The 21,115-nt window shown below is 45.0% G+C and overlaps 1 protein-coding gene across 1 annotated transcript; it reads left to right on the top strand.

Moving 5' to 3' along the window:
* The first annotated feature begins 1,493 nt into the window (after positions 1 to 1,493).
* Positions 1,494 to 2,803, top strand: LOC117536276 (protein ALP1-like). Its single transcript, XM_034201072.1, has 5 exons — positions 1,494 to 1,499; positions 1,626 to 1,768; positions 1,833 to 1,995; positions 2,114 to 2,234; positions 2,315 to 2,803. The coding sequence occupies exons 1-5, from the start codon at positions 1,494 to 1,496 to the stop codon at positions 2,743 to 2,745; spliced, it is 864 nt and encodes a 287-aa protein (XP_034056963.1). The 3' UTR covers positions 2,746 to 2,803.
* Positions 2,804 to 21,115: the final 18,312 nt, after the last annotated feature.

Here is a 21,115-nt window from a genome sequence, read left to right as displayed (position 1 = left end):
AGCTCAAGTCTAGTTTCTCCACCTGGAGATATTCTCACTATTTCACTTTTGTCGAGCACAAAGAAAAGAACGTTTTAGTTAAATGTAAGTTGTGTCCTGGCGGGTCAAAGATCCTATCTACTGCCCAAACCAGTAATTCAAATCTCTTAAAACATCTGCAAAAACAACATGCTGGGACGAAGCTAGTAGCTAAGACCACAGAGACTCAGCCGACGCCACTCCACCTCCACCTAAGCAACAGCGGCTGGATTTTAACCAAGGGACTGCTAGCCAGGGAAAAGTCGATAAAGCCATTGCACGGTATGTTGTAGAACACATGCAGGCTATTGCTACAGTGGAGTCACCCGCTTTCAGGGAGCTAGTTAGCATGATAGCATGTCCGGGCGGCACACGGCATATGGGACGGAAAACTTTTTCCAACTACCTGGAGAAAGAATATACAAAAATGGAAAGCCAGCTAATATTGATGCAATCCAGATTGCATATAATGCATGTCAAGTTGATCAACAGATTGTATTATTCTCCAATGCAATAACAGTACTGAAAGGAAGGCTATAAGGGCATTAATGGGAGACATTTTCTGTAAGTAACGGAAACGTTACTTTTCACAGTAACGCAATACTTTTTTTTAAGTAACTTGTAAAGTAACTGAGTTACTTTTTGCATTAAGTAACTAGTAATGGTAACTAGTTACTGGTTTTCAGTAACTAGCACAACACTGTACATAGCACATGGACAATAAGCTTAATGCCTTTCTCACCGTAGTACTGCAGCTCCACTATAACGTAATAAAGTGGAAGCATAGGAGCCTGGTTTCTTGTTTAAAAACACAGATGAACAGCATGTAAGATGTTTCTTTTCCTCTCCATATGTGTGCATGAATCGCACGTCATGTATGGCCATAGAATGGTAAAATATTCCCCTAACCTGGAATAAAAGAAAAGGAATATTTCATAAGCCCAATGATGGCATTGACGAGTTGCGTGAGTGAGGACGCAGGCGTGTTTGTCGCCGCTTCACTTCGTAGCCAAAAAAATCGTGTTTTCTGTGCTGTTTCTCTCTCTCTCTAACCCTTAAACGAATAATAGTTTGATTAATATTAATTAGAGTGCACAATAGGAATACAATTATTCAGAGAACAAAAACAGATATGTTAACAAAACCCAGTTAGATTAACATTCATTGGACTGCACACTTTGTTTGTTTGTGTGGAGCAAATTAACATTTTAAATAGGACTTAATGACTGCGGTTTGGCAGCTGAATTAAAAGCTAAGCAGGTCAGTGAAAAACTACAAGCTGAAACCCATTAAGGTCATTTAGGAAGAAGGTTCCAATATACATGTTGGATAGAAAGAGGTTTAACCTTTCCAAACACAACATGTCTGATACCATGGCGTGCATTGCAGTAGACCTTGATGTATATAATGCGCTCTTGCAAGAGCAGGAGCAGTCCAGGTGCCGTCGGGCACGACTACAACAGGCTATTGGTTTCATGGAGGTAAGCATCACTAGTCTGTTGCAGTATGAATGGTTTCACCAACAACAGCAATTTCATGTAAGATCAATTAATTGTCAGTTTAATAAAAGCTAGGTGCTGAAGGTAACATGTATCTTTATTTTGCAGACGGATGTCGATCCCATAGCTATTTTAAACCCTCATGTGCCAGTCCTTGCGGCGTTCTTTGATGGCCAGAAGGACCTCATGCAGGACTACAGACTGGGGCGCCAGTCTCCTGCTGAGGATCCTGCCATCAAAGAACACACAAGGCTGGTCACATGAGGTGAATATTTTAATTACCCTTTATTGGTTGGCACACGGCTTGTCATACAGTGTGGTGTCCCGGGCCTTTGATGTCCCCAAGTCCACCGTCTGCAGACTGGTGCACACTGGAGTACAACAAATTGCAGCCCTTCGCCAGGAGGTCATCAAACTGCCCCCCCCTGGAGAACTGGAGGAGGTTGGCCAAGAGTTTGCAAGGCTGGCCAACAGCCCAGTATTCTCCAGGTGTGTGGGGGCCATTGATGGCTGCCATGTCCGCATAAAGACCCCCCCCAGGACCTCTGGGCCAGGATTACCTCAACAGAAAGCTCTTCCCATCCATACAATTGCAGGCAGTGTGTGATGGGAAGGGCTTCTTTCTCAACACCTTTGTTGGGGATCCTGGTTCAGTCCATGACACCAGAGTCCTGAAGAACAGCGCAATTTACAAACAGGCTCTGTATCCTCCCTCAGGTGACACCAAATATTCTTGTTTATACATCAAAATCCATCAATGACTTTTAGTATACTAAATATGTTCTCTCTCTTTTTAGGATTCTTCCTTTTGGGTGATGGTGGCTACCCCTGCATAGAAGGACCTGTGGCCCTCATCACCCCATATAGAGAACCACTGCAAGGGAGGGTGCAGAGCCGCTTCAACCAGCATCATGCCAGGGCTCGCTCCATCATAGAGCGGGCCTTTGGCAGGATGAAAAGCAGGTGGAGATCGCTGTTCTTCAAGGCTCTGGAGGTCCACCACACCTTTGTCCCCTCAGTCATCACCGCCTGTGCAGTACTCCATAACATCTGTCTCACAGCGGGGGACATCCTGGAGCCTGAAGAGGATGTTGGGGACATTGGTGTGGTTCCACCACGTCTGGTGAGGGGGGATCGAGGCGGACATGGCCAGCGAGACCGACTGGCAGGGCTGCTCTCTGCTCCATGTGTGCAACCAGTTGAACTACAAGAACATGATTATTTGTAGGACTTGGGGACACGAAGGCCTTGGACACCACACTGTGTGAAAAGCTGTGTGCCTTCATTTGCGGTTTATTGCATTGTGATGTTTATAATTTAACAAATAAAGGAACAATGTTTTGACAAACAAAGTGTATCTCAATGGAACAATAACAATGTTGCAAAAACTTAGAAACAAAATCCTTTATTTACCAATTTCTCAAATAAATCCAAAAATATTTTTGTGTTAGCCTGATTGGCCTCAAAGCGTTCCTGCTCTCGTTGGGCCTCCTCTTTGAAAAACTCTAATAAGGCCCCCCTACTTGCCCTCTTCTTCTTGGCAGGCGGGGGACTGAGAGAGGTGGATGGCTCTTCATCCAGTGTAGTGGTGCTGCTACTTGTGCCAGGCTGCCCAGGATCCTCCTCTTCCTCCATTGCCTGGCCACAAGGAGCAGCCCCAGCTCCACTGGATGAAGAGCCAATCCCACTGGGGGTCACATCAGCCGAGTCCATCAGGACTGGAGGCTCCATGGAGGGCCGACTCCCAATGGCTTCATGCATCAGGGAAAACCACGACCATGTGGCTGCCGTGGCCTCCCCCGCATCTGTCCCCGTCCCTGTAGGGGGGGTTTTCAGCTCCTGAGGGAGAACAAGGAATCTATGAGTCAGATGAAGACACAATAGAAATAGCTGCATTGTATGCATCTAGAAATACAATATCTCACCTTATATTTTCTTTTCAGGTTGTCTCACTTTTTTGCCAGTTGGGTGGGAGTGAGCAACTCCTCCAACTCCATCTTCTGCAGAACCTCTCTTGCGGCTTTCACACCAGCGCTTTTCCCTTTCTAGCTCCGAGCTAGAGCTTTTCTGGTTCAGCTCCGGTTTCCCTTTTCTGCTCCCGCTCTGTTCACACCGCCCAGCACCCGACTGGTGCTGCCGCTGCTGCGTCATGACGTCACCGTTTACATTGCTGATTTGCTCCCCAACGGCATTACGGCGCTCACAACAACAACGGGGAACTGCGTCGGGTCGATGATCGTGTTGCTTTTAATCACACGAAGCCAGAATAAATTAAATAACGACTTCTCCAACCTTATACTTTGCTCCAGAGTGCCGTGGTTCATTGTTTATTAATGTGTTTCTGCAGCATTTACCGACCGCAGCAGTGTTGGCTGCTCTTCCACGGGAGTTTATTCTCCCGTTAGCTCCCGGTTAGCTCACACTGCTGCGGCCGCTCTAAAGTATTCACTGTCCGACTCACACAAGCAGCTGATACATATCCCCAGTTCCCCTTAGCCTAAGTGAATGTGTGTCAGTCTGAATTGACGCTGTTTGGTATCACAACGCTGTTATGAAAGTTTCTCTGGTATAAAATGGGTGATGTTAGCATAGCAACCGAAGCTAAACTGACTACTTGCTATTGCTATCCTATTGTGGCATAAACCGTTTTCTACAGGCACATTTTACCGGCGTATTTTTATTATGATTCTACTTGTGATAGTCGGACACGACAACCTGTGCAGCCCATGTATTGATTCCATCCGATAGCTGCTATAATACAAAACAAAACGTCTGCCTCTCTCCACAATGATCAATAACAATGAACGGATGGTCAAAGTAAGGTACAAATAAACAGAATCACACGAAGCCTGGTTAGTGTTGCCTGACTTTATAAAGTGTGTTTATAAGCACTACTGCTTGTAGGCAGGCATGACAGTCGACCCATGTTCAGGGGAGGTGGGTTTAGTTTCCTGCACGCCTGACGTAAGAGAGACGTAAGCGACGCCACCTCTTAGCTCCGAAGCTCTTGCCTCTAGACCGACAATTTTTTGGAGCTGGAAGTGAACCGGATTCCGGAGCTAAGAGCCGGCGCCACTGCGGTGTGAACAGGAAAAACCGGCGCTTTTCAGGCTCCAGCTCCGAGCCGGAGCTGAAAAAGCACTGGTGTGAAAGGGGCATCTGTGGAGTAAACCATTTCTTAAATTATAGCATCCAGGCATGCAAAGTCTGATTACTTCTGACAATATGCTTCATGCATAATAATTCCATGACACACTCAGGTTCACTGTGGTTCATTCACAGTAGTGGTTACATTGATTATCATACCATGCACCAAAACAACATTGTCAAACAACTCATGTAGGACTGTAGCTCACCCCCAGGCCTTCTTGGCTGTGAACCTCTTTCCTGTAAACAGGTGCTCATTGTCAGTCCTCTGTAGAATGAGGGCTCTGGTGTGGGCCTCCGTCCCTGTTTAAGGAGAATTATGTTATACATACATCAGCAAAAGGAAACCTTAAGCCATTAACATTTCACTCACATAATGCTGCATATAAATGACAGCTTAATTATTGAATTGAGCCGATTTGAATGTATTGAATTATGTATTACAAATACATTGTGACTGCCAGCCAAATGAATGATGGTACCTTAGTTACGTCTGTATGTGGCAGGTAGCCTAGTTAAATGAAGAAACAAGTGGTTTCCAACCTAAATATGTCCGATAAATAACGAATGCTGCGTGTGTATACGCACGTTATGTAGCCTATTGCAAATCTTGCCTTGGCATTTCACATGAACATTGTTGAGAAAATATAAAGCGTTCAATAACAGAAATATATGAGTTGTGGGTTAAATACATGTGAACAGATGTTGCATTATCGTAACGGTATCGTTGTAGGCATACAAATAACATGAAGTAATAGGTACTTACACTTGTGTAGTTTTTCTGCCGCCATGTCTTTCAAATGTGCCAGCTGCATGCTGGAGGCAGGGCTTTTAAACCGAGTGAAATCAAGGATTCATGCCTCAGCTGTGATTGAATGGAAATGACAATAAATGAAACTGTAAAACGAAAAAATCGATCATGAAAATGTTTCCAATAATGATTTTTGACCACTTTTGTTCAGATCACATATTTGTAACTAAATGATACATTAATTGAAACAAAACACGGTATAAACTGAGGAGTGAGTCCCGTGAGGTTCATGTATTTTCTTCACTCCGCTGGGGTATTGCTCTCATGTCAAGAAGCATCAGATCAGTGCATGCACTGCCTCGTCCAATCAGTGAGCGATACTCAGTAAGGGGGCGGGGTGAGTATCTGAGGATTTCATCGGAGGATGGTCTGGTGGTTCCTCGGTTATCGCTCCTCCATCATCGCTCCTCGCTCCTCGATCCTCGGTCCTCCGGCAGAAATAAGAGCCATGGGACGGTACTCAAGATGGCGCAGGCAAATCAACTTCTGGTGAGACCGAGGACCGAGGAGCGAGGAAATGAAAATAGTCGACCTGAGAAGCAGCCCATGACATCCCCACCACACAGACAGACAGGCGGTCCGTCGCACTTCATCATCAGAGCACACCCTACGTGCATAGCTGTAATCTGAGACCTCTCAGCTGTATCGACGTCATCAGCCCATTCACCCCCTCTGCCTCAACAACTACAAACAACAATGCAACATTCATGCTGCAGAATGTTCGATCACTGAACAAAAAAGCACCTCTGATCAATGACATTATCACTGATCATAAACTTCATTTCCTCTGCTTAACCGAAACATGATAAACTGGACAGGATTTCCTATTACTCAACCAAGCCACACCTCCTGGCTATGTCTACCTCCAAAAGCCCCGCTCCACTGGTCAGGGCAGTGGGCTGGCTGTAATATACAGGGCAGACATCTCGATCAAAGAGCTTCCTGTACCCAACACCACCTCACTTGAATGTCTTGCCTTCACTCTATCTGGATCTGCACAGCTCCAGGCTGTTCTTATATATCGCCCCCCCAAAGCCTCAGCCTCCGCCATCTTCCTGTCGGAACTATCTGAGCTACTCACCTCAATTTGCTCCATGTCCCAATCTACGCTCCTTCTTGGAGACTTTAACATTCATGTGGACTCACCCTGTTGCACATTTGCCTCTGACTTCCTGGCACTTCTGGACTGCTTCAATTTTGAACAGCATGTCCATGATCCCACCCATGCCAAAGGCCACACCCTGGATTTGGTATGTACCACTGGCACAACTGCATCCCACCTGCAGTGCCTCAACCTGGCTGTCTCCGACCATCATGCCATCCTGTTCACTGTGCCTATCGCCCTCCCCAGACAGCTTGTACTGCGGACAATTACCTACAGGAGCTTAAAATCAGTGAGCGCACCAGCCATAACCAGCCTCATAGCTAGCCACCTGGCCTCCGATCCCCCTGACACCTCGGTTGACGGACTGGTAGCCCAGTAAAACACTGCTCTTTCCCTGAGTCTCGACTCACTTGCCCCCCTCATTACTCGCACTGTCTCCTTCACCCACTCAGCCCCCTGGTTCACCACCAGTCTCCGTGCCATGAAAGCCTCTGGCCGCCAACTGGAGCGGATCCACAAAAAATCTGGCCTCACCGTCCATCTGGAGGCGTATAGAGAGCATGTCAAATCTTACAAGGACGCCCTCTCAAAAGCTAAGGCACACTACTACTCCTCACTCATCGGTAACCAGCAACACCACCCCCGTATGCTCTTCTCCACCATAAACCGCCTACTCCACCCAATTGACCCCCCCAACCCAGCAGACGCCCCCGAGCTTTGCACCAGGGTCCTTGACTTCTTTGAGGACAAAGTCAACTCCATCCACCAGGAACTCCAGGCCTCTGCCCCATCCCATCTACATGCCACACCACCTCCAGTCACTGTTCGTTCAATTCAACATCTGCCTCAATGTTGTCTCTCCTCCTTTGCACCAGTGGATGTCACACAGGTTACCAAACTTGTCTCAAAAGCTAAGGCTACAACCTGCTCCCTCGACCCCATGCCCTCTGCCCTGGTCAACACTTGCCTACCCATCCTCTGCTCCACCATTGTTAAAATTATCAACTCCTCCCTGGAATCAGGCAAGGTTCCCGCCGTCCTCAAGATAGCAGCTGTCACCCCCCATCGTCAAAAAACCTGGTCTCGACCCTGAGGACCCCAGCAACTTCCGGCCGATCTCCAACCTTCCTTTTCTTAGCAAGATCATGGAAAGAGCAGTTGCTGCCCAACTCCACCATCATATGTCCGACCATGAGCTCTACGAACCCTTCCAATCAGGCTTCAGATCCAACCACAGCACAGACGGCCCTTATTAAAATAACCAATGACCTTCTCATAGCCGCCGTCAGCATCCTTATCCTCCTGGACATCTCCGCCGCATTCGACACAGTCTCCCACACTATCCTACTCAACCGCCTATCCGTCTACCTTGGCCTCTCTGGTACAGCCCTCTCCTGGTTCCATTCCTACCTCTCCAACAGGCAACAGTTTGTGACCATCGGAAAATCCAGCTCTGCCCCAGCCCATGTCAACCAAGGTGTGCCGCAAGGTTCGGTGCTCGGCCCCCTTCTATTCAACATCTACATGCTCCCCCTCGGTGAAATCATCCGCCGACATGGTCTCAACTTCCACTCCTATGCCGACGACATCCAACTCTACATCAGTACCAATCCATCATCCCAGCTACCCCCACTGTCACTTGTCAACTGCCTCCACGACATCCAAGCCTGGATGTCAAAAAATCTTGTTAAACTCAACAATAACAAAACAGAGCTCATGGTTGTGGCCCCAAAAACACTGCTCCGGAAGGTTGGAAATCTGCTCCTCACCATCGATGGCGGCTCCATCCACCCTTCCCCTGAGGTTCGCAGCCTGGGCGTCACTCTGGACTCTTCAATTCAATTCAAAACCTTTATTTATCCAGGTAAAATCCCATTGAGATCAATGATCTCTTTTTCAAGGGAGACCTGCAGCAGTAGGTTCCACAAGAAGACATAAAAACATAAACAACAGAACAACAAAAGGACATCATACAGCAAAATGTACAGGGATTACAATTTACATATTTAACCACATGTACAGGTACCAACAGCATCTGATTTTGTAGCATCCAACCGAGCTTTAAAAACATGTAGTGGTACTAGCTTGGTAATTTTCCATTCTTTTTGCAGACTGTTCCATGTTAGTGGAGCTGCACATCTAAAAGCTTTCTTCCCTAAGACAGTCCTAGCACTTGGCACATTTAATAAAACCACAGTATGCGATCTCAGGCAATAAGTACTTTCAATTCGCAGAGAGATCAGGGAGCAGATATAAGATGGTAGTTTATCCAACATGGCTTTGTAAATGAAAAAGTACCAGTGACTGAGCCTCCGTACAGTAAGTGATGGCATAACCGCCTTGGTATACAGGGTACAGTGATGCGTAAGTGCTTTACAATTTGTCAAAAATCTCAGTGCACTGTGATACGCAGCATCTAACTTGCTCAGGTAATTGGCAGGTGCATTCATAACAAATCACCATAGTCCAGCACAGGTAAAAAGGTCACAGTGACTAGCCTTTCCTGGCCTCAAGCGAGAAACAGGACTTATTTCTGTAAAAGAAACCTAGCCTAACCCTCAGCTTTTTAAGCAGGTTATTGACATGAAGTTTAAAGTGAGACAGTCATCAAGCCAGATACCCAAGTATTTGTAACAGGTAACCACTTCAAGTTGTATTCCTTGCGTAGTTACAATATCCAAAGTAGTCTCTGGTGTATTTTTAGCTTTAGCTTTCGAAAAGTGCATTACCTTGGTTTTATCCACATTTAAAAGAAGCTTAAAGGGATAGTGGAAATGGAACCTCAAATAGTTTCGTTTTAACTTATATACAAGCATAATTACGTACCAAAACAATCACACCTGATTAAAAAAATATAATAATTGCCTTACGCATGTTAGTTACTTTATTGCAGCTTCCCCGAAGTTTTTTAGAAACGAAATGTTCGACTCAGCCAAACCGGAAGTGACGAAAACTTAGGAAGACGATACGATAACAAACCATGGCGTCTATGCAGAATGAACGTGGAAGGGCAAATATACCAGACAAAGAAGAAGGATTGTACGAGGTATCCAGTGATGATAGCGAGTCAGAAACATCCTCTCGGCTTTCCTACGAAATGTCGTTTTAGGAACTGAATCTGAATCCGGTTCAGTAAGCGACGATGGTGACAATATTGAGCCAGACGATGGACCATTACGTCCTTATTTGTTCGAGCCCGAGCCCGAGGTGATGGTTTACGGCATGGGCAATGGCGAGGATGACCAGGACCAGGCGCCAGATGATGCACCCCTACGCACAAATAATCTTGACTGGTAGGTCCCTAAGCATAGCTCACGCATCTTAAGATCACCTGTAGCCTTTACAAATAGTAATCATTGTTAACCAGTTAAGCCCGAAGGTCCCCCCAGTGGACCCCTCCCACAGTTTTTTTTCTCTCACATGTCTCAGGGCTTCTTAACATTTATGAAACTATTAATGTTTCATACCCTTTTAAAGGTAAGAAACTCCGCTAACTGACAATAAGAACAATTGTTAGCTAGAAAAAACACAAGAGTAATACCAAGCCTTTGAATTAGCATTGAGCGAAAAAATGCTAACTAATGCTAACGCTTTTTTACACACAACACACGGTAGAAATGCCCTTATTACTATCTTAACTGCACAAACAAGATATACGATTTAAAGCTGAGACTCCACAGATTCCACACATGTAATGTCATCACTGTAAGACCTCGAATTCCTGGAGCTATCAGCCAGAAAAGAGAAAGTAAACAACATCCGGTTCCAAAAATATTACAATAATTACGTCTTACCTTTTTTGATTTGTGATCAAAAGTTGTGTTCAACGGAATAAAAACGCATCTCAAGGTTAATCCAATGTCGTTGTGTCACGTAGAATTTTTTACTGATAATCAATCATCATATTTATGGCAATATACTATGTATAAAGTATTGCCGTCTTACAGTCTTATAGTATTACCTATAGTGAAAATTCTAAGTAATAAAATGATTTTTACAGTGAAAAAGGTCAAATGGAACTGTTGGTTCCCAAATTACCCAGAGGTGAGTCCGCTTGGACTTTATTTTTCTAAACCTCTTTAAAAAGGTCAAATTTCACTTGTTTTGCATCAATCTTGATACAGGGTACTTATTATATGTTATAGTTTGGATTCCTAAAGCTTTTAGTCTACTAACCCTGTTAATTTAAATTAATTGTATTGACTATTTAAACCTACATCAATGAATTACAGTAGTCATACAATATACTAGAAAATAAGTGTACATAACTATAAAAAAAGTTGATGGTGTTAACATGGAGTATGGTGAATGGTACTACATGTATTTGGTATAGTATTCCTAGTGACTAGACTTTGAAGTGTTAGCTATTAATTATCATGATTATTGGACAGTTGAATGCAGCATGGATTTGAGCCTTGGATTGTAATCATTTGTAGGTGCAGGCCTAATGCTGAACTCCTCATGACATTTTGAAGGCCACCATCCAAGCCCTAGACAGTTAGACTGAGTAGTAGTAGTAGTACTGGTCCCACAGAAAAAAGCACAGTAACTAGGAGTAGGCTCTAGGCGCTATATTATATATTGCAAAAGTTGGCATGCATGTACTGTAGGCCTATGGCTATGCCCGAGGATCACTGCATGTAGGGTACATTTCATAACATACCAGGGTCAGGTTCACATAAATTATCTTGTCACATTTATTATTGTATATGTAAAGGCATGGTCACACTGCCCAAACGCATGAATTACGTATGAATTTCGCACACATTTTTAGTCTTACGCGATACATCTGTCATTTGCGTATTTCATCATTTTTTCTGACGTGGAACCTTAGTGGTTGTATGTGGATGTACGCCCGATCATCGTTTTACGCGATTCCTGGTTTTGAGCAGCTCAAAAATCGGTTTGCGTAAGAGGTTACGCAGTTTTAAGCTGTTTTTACGTTATTTCTGCGTAGGTTGCGTAGTTCTTACGTGGACAATGCGCGAAATATGCGTAGAATATTAGTGATTGTTCGCGAAAATGTTGCCGCTATCGCGTTCATCGATGACTTTTCACTGAAGAATAACAGACATATCACGCATGTTCCGCACTAGTAACACGTATATTTCACTTAAAATCACTGACAATCACTTAAAAAAAATCTTTATTGGCGTATATACCTCTAACAGAACACGTAAATAAGCGCATGCAATACTTATGAAATACTGATGAGTCACTGATGTATCACTAACAACTCACGTATGATTGGCACTATATAAAAGCGGCTATTTTTTCAAGTCCTGCCACCAAGGGGTACACATCTCATCAGCATGAACTCCCAGAGGAGAGATGTCCTAGTATTCCTGCTCCAAAACCAGAATGATCAGCTGCTGCACGTTCATGAGATGTTGGCCAGGAGAAGGAGAAGAAGGAGGAGAAGACAAGCTAGAAACATCTGGGTGAGAGAGTGGATCTTTAGAAGACCAGAGCTGGGCTTGTATGATCGACTGATGGTGGAGCTCCGCAATGAAGACCCAAGATCCTTCCAGAACTTCATGCGTATGCCTCCAGACATGTTTGACGAGATTGTCCAGAGGCTGACCCCCAGAATTACCAAGAAGACAACCAACTGGAGAGCTCCCCTTGATCCTGGTCTGAAGGTGGCCCTTACCCTTCGTCACCTAGCATCTAGCGCCAAGTACCGTGACATGCAGTATGCCTGGAGGGTCGCCCACAACACTATCAGCAATGTTGTCAGAGAAGTCTGCGAGGCCATCATAGAGGAGTACCGAGATGAGCAGATGTCACCTCCCACCACTCAAGAAGGCTGGCTGGAACTGGAAAATGACTGGTACCAGAGATGGAACTTCCCCCACGTCATCGGCGCTATTGATGGCAAGCACGTGGCATGCAAGGCTCCCCCTCACTCTGGTTCTGAGTACTACAACTACAAAGGCTTCTTCAGTATCATCCTCTTTGCTATGGTGACGTCTGATTACAAGTTCCTGTGGGTAGACGTGTCTGGTAATGGCTCCTCCTCAGATGCTCATATCTACAACAACAGCGAGCTGCGTGAAGGCCTGGAGCACAACAACATCATGGGATGGCCACAGCCAGAGCCTTTGACCCACGACACTCAAGATGTGCCATACTTCCTGGTGGGAGATGACGCCTTCAGCCTGAGAACCTACCTGATGAAGCCCTACGGTACCAGGAACCTTGACAGGGAACCAAGAATCTTCAACTACAGGCTGTCAAGGGCCAGAAGAGTGGTGGAAAATGCTTTTGGCATCCTTGCCAACAGATTCCAAGTTCTTCTGAGCACCATGATCCATCACCCTGATAATGTAAGGCTCATCGTCAAGGCCTGTATGCTCCTACACAACCTCATGCGGACTCGGTACCCTGTGCTTCAGAATCGCCTGGTCGATGTGCAAGGCCCGAATGGCAACCTGCAACCTGGTGCCTGGCGAGAGGGGAGAAACTTGGAAGACACCCGTGTTGTTCAGGCACCCAACAGAGCATCCAAGGAAGGCAAGAGGCAAAGGAACTTGTTGAGGCATTGGTGCAACTCTCCAGCAGGTGCTGTCCCCTGGCAAGACCGGATGGTGGACGTCTAGACAACCTGGAGTCAGGAGGCTGTTATGTTTTATTGTTATAATGGAATATGAAATAATTTGTATTTTGTATGTTTCTGTATGTTTGTTATATGTAGTATATGTTTATTGTGGTATGTTGAAGAACTTTTTTCATGTTTTGTCTAGTGTTTTGTACTGTACTTCATTTCTTTTAAAGACTATTTATTACAAAATTGATAACACTTCACACCACCATGTCTATTCATATTCACATGTCAAGCATACCAACTTCCACACAAAACAAATAACTAGTAGCTAAAGAAAATTTCATTTATTCAACAATAACAATAACAATCTTCTGCTGCAACTAGTTCTAGTCAGAGTCACTGTCCTTCTCATCACGCTGAGGAGCTGGAGGTGTATTCAGGGACTGTGTGCTGGGTCTGTTGGAGCTGGGGGTCGGCAAGAGCTGGCTGTCAAGGCTGAAGGCGGAGAGGTTTATTGACCCATCGAGAACTTCTTGGCTTGTTTGCAGAAGATTGAAACTGGATGCCGACAAGCGCTGCTCACCAGAAGCAGCAGAGGAAGTGTGACTCTGGCTCTGGTGAGGCTGCTGGTATTGACTAGGCTGCTGCTGCTGGTACTGCTGGTACTGAAGACCTTGATGCTGGTACTGCTGGAAAGGCTGCTGCTGGTAGTGAGGATCCTGCTGCTGCTGGTACAGAGGAACTTGCTGCTGTGATTGGTGGAAGACAGGTGGAGCAGACGTGGCCTGGGCAGGTCTTGCAGGCTGAGGAGCTGGAGCAGTGTCCTGGGAAGCAGAGTCAAGGAGATTAGAGATGCGGGTCTTCAGCTGCTGGTATTGCTCTGCTGGTGCTGCACGCAGGCTGTCCGACACATATTTAATGAACACCTCACGCTCAGAGGACTGGGCAGGTTTCTCTTGTATGAGCTGAGCTAGCAGTTTTTGGTTCGCCTTCATGGTGTCTCTCAGCTCTTTCATCCACTCTTCCTCCTGGTCGCCCCTCTCCCTCTTCCTCTTCTTCATGGGTCTGGAACTGTGGCCTGCCTCGGCTGCCTCGGCTGAAGTCCTCTCCACCACCTCCAGGTTGGCATCAAGGGAAGTCGGTGCTTGCTCCTGGTCACTGTCTGGCTCAGAGTCACTGACACGGGCTGGTTGGGTGGACGTGGTCATCTGCAAGTTGACCATGGGTGCTGACTTGGTAGATGGCAACTGGGTCTTGTAAAACTTGCAGTTGTCGATGATGAATTGTTCCCGGTCTGTGTACTTCTTCAATGCCTGGCCAGACTTCACCTTGTTGAGCCGGACATACCAGTCCTTCACAGACTTCCACCAGCCCATGATGTGCTCTACAGACATACCAATCTCAGCAGCCTTGGCACCCCAGATCTCCCTGCGCTTCTTGTAGTCTCGATGGCCCCGCCGCCACGCTGCTTCATGCTCTGCCATCCACTCAAGCAGACTTTCTTCCTTCTCTGCTTCAATGGAGTAGTCATGCTTGGGATTTGCTTTCCCCTTGGACTTGCCCTTGCCCTTGCCCTTGCCTGCAGAGGGTTCAGGACGGTTATCTTCAGCACCAGATTTAGCAGCAGCGTCATCAGCAGCAGCAGCAGCAGGGGGAGCATGCACCTCGGCTTGGATTTCAAGAGCAGGTGGAGGGCTCGGGGACCTGGCGACCTCTTCATCTTCATCTTCATCTTCAGCGGCATTATTTTCAGTAGGAACAGGCACAGCATCTACTGGAGCATCTACAGGCACATCTACTGGAGCAGTTGGGGCCTTCCTCTTCTTCTCCCTGGTCTTGGATGGCTGACGGCCTTTCTTGGGAGGCATGGTCTCTTCTCTATAGTATGATGTGGTGGCTTCGACTGTTGAAACGGTAATGCCACACCCCCGTCAGTGCCAGCTTATATATGCGCGGAGCGGATGCGATAGTGACGCCCGTTGTTAGCGGCTCATGAGCGATCCATAAGTGATTCCTGCGTGATTCATGCGCGACCGCAGTTCATTAGTGATAGAGCGCAGGTTATGCGTGGAGCTTTCGTCGTTCACAAACACCTATTGGCCATGTTTGGGGGCTATGCTCTGATTTGCGCTGAAGTGCGTGCTTGTTAGTGATTTGTACGTGACATTTCCGTAGTTCTTGCGCAATTCATCGGTGATTTTTCATCACGTAAATCAGCAAAAATTGTCAAATTCTCCACTAACAATCACGCACAACCAAATCTTAACAACATTTTTACGTAATTCATGCGTTTTGGGCAGTGTGACCATGCCTTAACAGCCTTATGGGCATTAATTACATGAATAAATTGAAATGAATTGTATACTAGCATGATATACAGCTAGAGCCAATCGGTCTTTTGACGTAGTAGGGTCCTAATCCTAGGCTAGCCAGGCTGCCTGTCAAGTGTAGGCTGTACTCACAGTACTGTTAGTCTATCATGTCTATATGATGACTGTAGTGTACACATTCGACACTGTGTACCGGATAAATGGCGTTGTACAAAATGGTACAGGCTAATGATGCATTAAATCAACAAGAAAACATAATAAAATACTCACTTCTTATGTATTCCACTTTCAATTTGAGCTAGAGACCGAGAAATCTCGAAACAATCGTCAGTAAAATGACGGGAGCACACGACTGCCGAATTACTCGTCAGCTTCGGCTCCGTGAAGTTTGCCCGTGTTATCTGAACAAATTTCACCCACTGACGACGAATGGCTGGGTTTCTTGGAAACGCATGCGTCGATACGCCATTCTCTGCATTTGCTGTCGCACTACAGCCATACAAAACACATCTATTCACCATAATAAAGGTCGGCTATTCACATGCAAATGCTATTGAATGTCCGCCATTGTTTGTGCCCGTCTTCCTATGCTCTCGTCATCACCCGAAGATTCCCGACGATTCCCGAAGTATTTCGTTTCATTGAGAGGGCGCAGTAAAATTGAAAATAAAATGAAACTAGGCGCATGAAATAAAAAAAAATGGTTTATTATGCTTATTTTTAATAAAATACACAAGTTAAACCCAAAATTCGCGGATTTCCACTATCCCTTTAAGCTCAGAGAGCTGAGCCTGAATAATGTTAAAAACAGCCTGTAATTTAACAACAGCCTCGTTAATCGAGGGACCTGCACAGTACATAACGGTATCGTCCGCATAAAAATGTAAGGTTGCTGCTTCGACATTTTCACCTAAACTATTAATATAGATAGAGAATAATAGCGGACCTAAAACTGAACCTTGTGGTACACCATTAGTGATGTTTAACCACTCAGAAGACAGCCCATCAAAACTGCCTATACTGACCAGTCTTTGCTTCAAAATGCGATGATCGACAGTATCAAAAGCTTTGGATAGTTCAACAAATAGAGCTGCACAACTCTGCTTATTATCTAAAATACTCGTAATATCATTTACCACTTTCATTGTGGCAGTGATGGTGCTATGTTGCTTTCTGAAGCCTGACTGATGTTTAGACAGGATGTCATTGTTACATAAAAACACCTTTACCTGTTCACTCACTAGGCGTTCAAGAACCTTGGCCAGAACTGACAATTTAGAGATGGGTCTATAATTGTTTAATTAACTCTAGCCTCACCTTCAACTCCCACATCAGGTCTACTGTCAAAACCGCTTTCTTTCCCCTACGAAACATCTCCAGACTCCGGCCCTCTCTCCCCGACCCCGTTGCAGAAACATTAATTCATACCTTCATCTCCTCTCGTATGGACTACTGCAATGGAGTTCTGTTTGGGGTCACCAGCAAAGCCCTGGACAGGCTCCAGAATTCTGCAGCCAGGCTCCTCACCCACACTAAGCCCTGGCAACACATCACCCCTACCCTCATCCACCTTCACTGGCTCCCGGTCAAGTCACGCATCCAGTACAAACTCCTCCTGCTAACTTACAAATCTCTCCACTCCCTAGCCCCTCCATACATCTCTGACCTCCTTCAGCCCTACACCCCCTCTCGTCACCTGCGGTCCTCTGACAAAGGGCTGCTCTCCATCCAGCGCTCCAAGCTGAAAACATTTGGCAACAGAGCCTTCAGTGTCGCAGCCCCCACCCTCTGGAATTCTCTCCCCTCTGCAATCAGGAATGCAGACACTCTGGACACCTTCAAAAAACACCTCAAACACCATCTGTTCACTCAGGCCTTTGGCCTCAACTAATATACAGTACTCAGCAACCTGTTCCTGTTTTGTTTTCTTCAGCCTATGTATCTGTATGATCCATTGTAAAGCGTCCTTGGGTTTCGTGAAAGGCGCTATATAAATTGAAATTATTATTATTAAAATCAAACACTTGTTCGAGTATATAGATGTGCGCTATTCAGTGTCAATTAACCTGTATCTTTTCATGTTTTTCAAATAAGAATACCATGGCCTTGGAGCAAGGTCAGTGTGTGCTCAGCTGAGGTCGGCTTTCTATTGAAATGTTCTTTTTGGACAGGTTTGTTCTCTTTATTACTTCACACATTAAGTTCAAATGTTATTGTGTTACCAGAGGCATGTACTACGAATCCAGTTCAACATACCCTGGATATGTTTGAGTTAGCTGGCCAAAACAAACGTGCTCTTGCTAAGCGGTCCTACGACGCTGGTTATCAACTCGGTAACTCAAGCCAGGTTTGCCCAATCTTGTTATGAGCGTGTTCACATAAAAGGGGCGGCATTTGGCGCATTCGATCAATCGGAATAATGGAGGAGCCTAGAGCAACATATTTCACCGCGGAGGAACAAACAGTAACAGATGAGATCTGCCTCACCTCAGAATGCGTCACCCCACAGAAACTGTCTGGAAGGCGGGCCCTAAGTGCATGCCTGCACCATCTCACTGTATGTCACCAATGTAATGTTTATAGATCCCTTTATTACATTTATCCTCGCCATCCATAGTCTCTAAATAACTTATTTCACGTATATATTTAGGCCCGCTGGTCTCATCATACAACGGCAATGAAAAAAGCACCAGGGGAGGCAGCCATAACCTCTACCGCACTGAAGGGAGCGCACGTGAGCCCACAGGTTCTTGTTGCTACTGTTATTCTACGCAGAGGCAAACAACAAGCTAGACTTTTGAAACTAGAGGAAGATAAGGAGGACTTTTACAAAAATGTAATGGAGATTGTTGTCCAGAAGGATAGCATGGACTTCATCTTCAAGTCAAGGTAAGACCACAATTGTAATGAACATGGGATCTTACTAAGAAAGAACAATCCAATATTTAGATTGTGGGTATCCTTTTGTTGAACGGTCTGTTTAAAATGAATCGAAGCATCAAACTAAAAAAGCTTTTGAAAATAACCGAACATTTCGATTAAGGTCAAAATATAATATTTGTAAATCTGACTCTGAAAGAGTCAGTGCCTCACCAGCCATGAACCTCACCGCACGTCACTGATATAGAGTTGCTGAGGGGAGGGGGGGGGGGTTTAGATGCACAGGCTGCAGTGGAGATGCTGCGCACAGCTGATCGACAGCTGGGACACAAACCACCAAATACAAAAACATAATTCAGATCCAGTCGTCATGACTCCACTCCGGAGGGATTCTCCGATCATTTCTTACAGTCTCTCATCAAGGGAGGGTCTCCTGTCCTCGGTACAAACACACTGCCTGAGGAAGGTATTTATTTTGTCATTAACCTTTTTCGGACCACTTATTTATTTTTTTGGTGACGATCCGACCTCCATGCTGCTACTCTGGTTCAAACGGCATCCACCAAACAATATGATTTATCTCCACCTCCCCAAAATAACCAAAATCTGACACGGTGTGAGATGTCTTTTTTAGCTGTTCTGTCGTCATTTCCTGCGATCTTCTTCATAAAGTCAGTCAGAATGAATGAATGGGCGTTTCTTTGACTATTTATAGGCAAATATGGGCGTTACGTGAAGCCCGCAAAAGCTGCACCGCATTTCGAGTCGATTGTGATTTATAAAGGGAAACCGGCGTAGGAAGTGCCGTACGCACTTTCCTCGCCGGTTCGCAATGTTTGGTGAATCGGAAAATGTCGGAAAATTTCTGTACCTATTTTTTGGATTTCTACTACATAAGCAACCTTCCCACGTGAATCCTACGCACGGCGTTATAAATGAGGCCCCTGGGAACAAATGAAAGTAAAATATAAGAACATCATTCAATCTGGTAAGTTTCCCTCTTTTGAGATCTTAAAAATACAACTACAAGTTTTGTATTGCTTCAATTAGTCTGTGTTTCATAACTGTAAGGAAAGCGATCACATTTTTTCCCAATTCTTGCAGCCAACAGGGGGAAAAAATGAAAAGAGGAAGACAGGAGGGGGCCCTCATCCGCCAGATTTCACCCCTGCCGAGGAGCTGGCCCTCAGTAACAATGAGGGTTGGCCCTTGATGGTAGGGGTGGAAGGGGGGGTCTCTACAGACCCTGGTGGCAGCAGCTCCCACTACAATTTTATACAGGGTAAGAGTCAGGGAGCTTTAAACAGCTGGGATGCTATAAAACACAATTATATATCTATTTTTGTGGGAGTAAGTAACATGTTGGCCTATTTTATTGTTCTGCAGATGATGGGGAGAACGTGGTGTTGCTGCCCCCCCCTAATCACCAACTACCTCATACAGAGGTAACTTAACCTTTGGTATGTCACCTATATGGTCACTGAATATGGATAAAAAAAATTCTTCTTTTTTTCAGGAGGGCCTAGAATGATGATGAGACGCTGTCGGTCAGCTCGGAGAGTGCTCTGGCGGTACACTTTAGTATTTTGTTACCAATGATATGAAGTTTCCAATGTGCCCTAACACAGACAGAGAGGGTGTGGACATGTTGCTTTAATTGATTATCTCTGATTACTTTCACACGGTCAAAGGTTTGTAAGGGCACAACTCCGATGTGTGGCATTAGCAATATATGGCTCGAGGAGCTGACACAGATAAGTCAGCCCTTCTGACGAGAACCTGTATCTTTCACACAAATACTCTTCAGAGAAAGCCAAAGGTTTTAGTCTGTCCCTAAAGATCATCTCCCGCCTGAGAGCGCCTCTCAAAATTATCACTCCGAGCTCCACAGTGTCATCGACAAATGGCGACGCCATTTTCACAGAGATTTCAATGGTCGATAGCTAACCTGGTCCCGACCAGGCAAGCCGCTCAGCATAAGTTACCATGGAGATCTAGCCCGGTAAAAAGAGAACCAGCGTCGTAGGACCGGAAACCCAGAGTTTTCCCTGAAGTTAGCTCGCTAAGCGAAAATCCAGCTTCGTAGTACAGGCCTGTGGTCAGAACACCAGCATCCACTCACATGACTGCCCTAATGAGGATAGCCGCTATATTTTATTCCTTAGTATCTGAAGTATCAAATGAACTTCTGCTTAACCTTGGAAAATGCACTTTTGTAAAGAACAAATAATGTGGATTTTTCAAGTCTAGTTGTTCACATCAGTTTTCAGCCACTAGGTTTAATGATTTCATTGACTAATAACCTTTACAATTGGGTATTTTGGTAAGACTAAGAGTTTACTGCCAGTTAACCCTTAGATGCATAAGTGGGTATTTTTGGACCCGTTGAGGTGGTTTTCTTGAAGTATCTTTGTAATTACATTTTTTTATCATTTCATATTCCAGCTATTCCTCAAAAAACATGTTTTGGATATTGATTAATTGATTTGATTGATACATTTATTTTGAACAAGTAAAATAAATAATTACAAAACAAAACAAATGTTGCAGTGCATAGTCATGTAAGATAAATAAAAACAAAAAAATGACATTTACAACAACAACAACAACAACAACAACAGCAGCATTAGCAACATAAACAGTCCCACATCTAGTGTTCGAAAAGTAGTGAGAAGAAGTATAATTTATTTAATCTCACCCCCTTGTCCCTAAATGATTTATTTATAATCTATAATCTGCAATAATTATCATTATTATTCATTATTATTGTTATTATTA

This window comes from Gymnodraco acuticeps, unplaced genomic scaffold (assembly GCF_902827175.1).
Source record: "Gymnodraco acuticeps unplaced genomic scaffold, fGymAcu1.1, whole genome shotgun sequence".
In the NCBI taxonomy this organism is placed as follows: domain Eukaryota; kingdom Metazoa; phylum Chordata; class Actinopteri; order Perciformes; family Bathydraconidae; genus Gymnodraco; species Gymnodraco acuticeps.
The sequence above is the reverse complement of the archived record's forward strand: the minus strand, read 5'-3'. Positions and strand labels throughout refer to the sequence as shown.

Coding starts and splice junctions, on each gene's coding strand:
- LOC117536276 (XM_034201072.1), top strand. Junction 1,769..1,832: donor GCCATCAAAGAACACACAAG/GCTGGTCACATG, acceptor CTTGTCATACAG/TGTGGTGTCCCGGGCCTTTG. Junction 1,996..2,113: donor CAAGGCTGGCCAACAGCCCA/GTATTCTCCAGG, acceptor ATACAATTGCAG/GCAGTGTGTGATGGGAAGGG.